This window comes from Penaeus monodon, chromosome 19 (genome assembly GCF_015228065.2).
Source record: "Penaeus monodon isolate SGIC_2016 chromosome 19, NSTDA_Pmon_1, whole genome shotgun sequence".
NCBI lineage: Eukaryota > Metazoa > Arthropoda > Malacostraca > Decapoda > Penaeidae > Penaeus > Penaeus monodon.
Genome location: NC_051404.1, coordinates 1,730,234 through 1,731,027, shown reverse-complemented (window position 1 = coordinate 1,731,027; position 794 = coordinate 1,730,234). Strand labels below are relative to the sequence as shown.

General features: G+C 46.0%; 1 protein-coding gene across 1 annotated transcript in view; it reads left to right on the top strand.

Annotated features, from left to right (window-relative positions):
- Positions 1-794, top strand: part of LOC119584948 (RNA polymerase II degradation factor 1-like) — a gene marked incomplete in the record, with an annotated part of 7,747 nt that overhangs the window by 5,528 nt on the left and 1,425 nt on the right. The window contains 1 exon segment of the mRNA XM_037933545.1: positions 342-794. Within this exon segment, the coding sequence (XP_037789473.1) occupies positions 342-794 (453 nt within the window).

The window sequence follows — 794 nt, the reverse complement described above, 5'->3', positions numbered from 1 at the left end:
AAGTTATTGTGGATGTTAGTTACAGGTGAAAAATGGCTCAGCGATTAATGATACATAGACATTTTGAGGTTATTTAATGAAGGTACACTTATATGATCAATGTGTTAAAAGAGACATCAATCAAAAGAGTAATATTAGTAATTCAGCGAAACAATTGATTAATTTTGGGCAGATGAACTATCTATATCTACACTTTTGATGGATAACACTAATAAAAAACTGACATTATTCGTTATGGGCCAATTCATCATAAAAAAAAAAGGTAAGATAAATAATAAGAGCTACGTTCGTTTGGGTTACATTACAGAGGGAATCAGCCATTCACTTCTCTTTATCGCCAGGTGGTTCGTTCGTACATCGCAGACGAGAAAGGCTTCAGAGTACTAGGAAACGACCTGCCAATCAGCCCCGACACACCTGCCTCGCATGTGCTGGGAACACCTGCCTTCACCGGCGCAGTTGAAGGCACGAGTGAGTTCGACGTCCCGCCTCCTCTGACTCCAAACGCGCAGTACCAAACGACCCATGCTGTCAACGTTCCTCAGACGCAGCAGCCCCAGTTCGCACAGCAAGAGGCTCTGCAACAGCAACAAAACGCTCTCTTGCAGGAACAGCAACGCCAGTTTCAACAGCAGCAGGAACAGCTGGAAGAGCAAAGGCGGCAGCTGAAGCTTCAGCAAGAGAAGCTCGAAGCCTTGCAGAGACACCTCGAGCAACAGCAGCAGAATTTCCGACAGCAGTACGAAAAGCAGACGCAGCAACAGGTCTCAACGCAGCCTGAACCGCAGCCGCAG